Genomic DNA, 1,973 nt, shown 5'->3' with positions numbered 1-1,973 from the left:
GAGTATAGAGGGTTTTTTTTCAGAGCCATAAAAATATTCTTTGTGATATCTAGTGGTAGGGAGACATCATTATATTTATCCAGACCCACAGGTTGGACAGTTCTAAGAGTGAGCCTATGTGAATGGACTCTAAGTGTTCATCAACTGTGACAAATGTGCCATCCCGGTGGGGAATGCTCATAATGGGACAGGTTACATGCATGTTGGAATGGAGGACATAAAGGAAACTGCGCCTTTCCTCTCAATTTTGTGATTAATCTAAAACTTTATTTATTTATTTATTTTTAAATCTAGTTCCTGGGCCTTAACTCTGGAAGAATATTGCCAGTTGGTGTGAGAAGGGCTGGTGGGCTGTGGAAGAAGTGACATTCACTGGTTAAAAACAGTGAGGAGGAAATGTGTCTATTGAAATTCATAACTATTCAGGGCATCTTACAGCTTCTAGTTTTTCTTCATGTCTTAGCATGCTGCCTAACTAATCCTCCTCACTAATGGTGGATGTTTTGCTCTTTGTAACCTTGTGCATACTGGATTACTAAATGAATGCTATTTGGTGACTGTGGTGATTAAAATGAGAATACCCCCATAGGCTCATGTAATTGGGTACCTGGTCTCTAACTGGGGACACTTGTTGGGAAGGCTTAGGGGTATGGTGGCCCTGTTGGAGGTGTGGCCACTGGGAGCAGGCTATGAGAGTTTAGAGACCTGGGCTACTTCAAGTTTGCTGTTTCTGCTTCGTGCTTGTGATTTAAGATGACAGCTTCCAGCTTGCTGCTTCTGCCGTCATGCCTGCCCTCCAGCACACCTCCTCTCCATGGTGTTCTGAAGCTGAAAAGCCCAGATAAACCCTCTTCCTTCTATGAGTCGCTTTGGTCATGGCATTATCAGAGCAAAAGGAAAGTAAGACTCAGAAATGATTTTTTTTTTTAAAGGCAACAAGGCCTCTTAAAAACACTGAAGAAAACCAGAAATGGAGTGGCAGAGGCAGACCAACCCAGAATATACAAGCACTACCTATCTTTACGCAGTAGGTAAGTAGCTCTCACCTGGAACCAGGATGGTAATAGCTGTCTGCACAGCTTTCCGGATGATGCTGTCCAAGGCAAACATCCAGTGTGGCTTGATGTTATGATTCCGAAGGACTTTATTGACCTGGAGAAACAGTGACCTTTAGTCTATGTTAACCTATGTTTACATTAGTTATTACTATTATTCTCTTCCCTTGGAAGGTATGTGTGTGTGTGTGTTTCTATGCATGGGCATAGCATGAGGAAGAGGAAGGGCTACAGTTTGTGTACTTAAAACAGCTGGTAGACGGTGTAAAAGCAGGGAGAGTTCAATCAAGACAGTTCCGACCCTACAACGTCCTGACTGCCATTTAACACAGAAAAATGCTTGAGCACATTCAGGATTTGGAAAAACCAAGGGAAGAGAGTACAGATTAGCATCGATGCACAGCGTACACCTTGCCACAGTCTGATCCTTTTCTTCTTTTCCTGCAACCATTGCTCATGCCTATCTATACAGGGGAGTAATCTGCTAGAATATTCCAGAAAGCCCAGTCACATAAAAAAAGATCGTTGTTGTAAAGATAACTTTTTACAATGGCTGCTAAGTGTTCCACCCATTTAAATAGTTATACACCCGACCATTCTGTCCTTTCAAAAAACTACTGTGAACTACACAGAATAAAGACTTCCTATGTCAATCACTTTTATTTCCTCAAATGAGTTTTAATCATATAAAATTAGTGATTTCAACCACCTGGGGCACCATGTACCCTCATGTTATTATGTGGAGGTCTGCATGGTCCATCCTTACGGCTCTTTCTCATGTAGAATTGGAACTTGGGACTCAGTCAGCTCTGAGTTCTCACCCAACAGTCCTGCACTCCTGACCTGCTTCCATCCCTGTGGTCTGTGCTCCAGGAACCTCCCCAGGATCAGAGGATGAATTGTTTGGCCTTTTTGAAG

The 1,973-nt window shown here is 42.6% G+C and overlaps 1 protein-coding gene across 1 annotated transcript in view; it reads right to left on the bottom strand.

The window, feature by feature from the left end:
• Window positions 1-1,973, bottom strand: part of Map3k5 (mitogen-activated protein kinase kinase kinase 5) — a 199,500-nt gene that overhangs the window by 13,002 nt on the left and 184,525 nt on the right. Inside the window, exon 25 of the mRNA XM_031380745.1 lies at window positions 1,047-1,152. Within this exon, the coding sequence (XP_031236605.1) occupies window positions 1,047-1,152 (106 nt within the window). The remainder of the gene's footprint in view (window positions 1-1,046; window positions 1,153-1,973) is intronic.

Source organism: Mastomys coucha, unplaced genomic scaffold (genome assembly GCF_008632895.1).
Source record: "Mastomys coucha isolate ucsf_1 unplaced genomic scaffold, UCSF_Mcou_1 pScaffold2, whole genome shotgun sequence".
NCBI classification, from domain to species: domain Eukaryota; kingdom Metazoa; phylum Chordata; class Mammalia; order Rodentia; family Muridae; genus Mastomys; species Mastomys coucha.
This window is presented reverse-complemented; position numbering and strand designations above follow the sequence as displayed.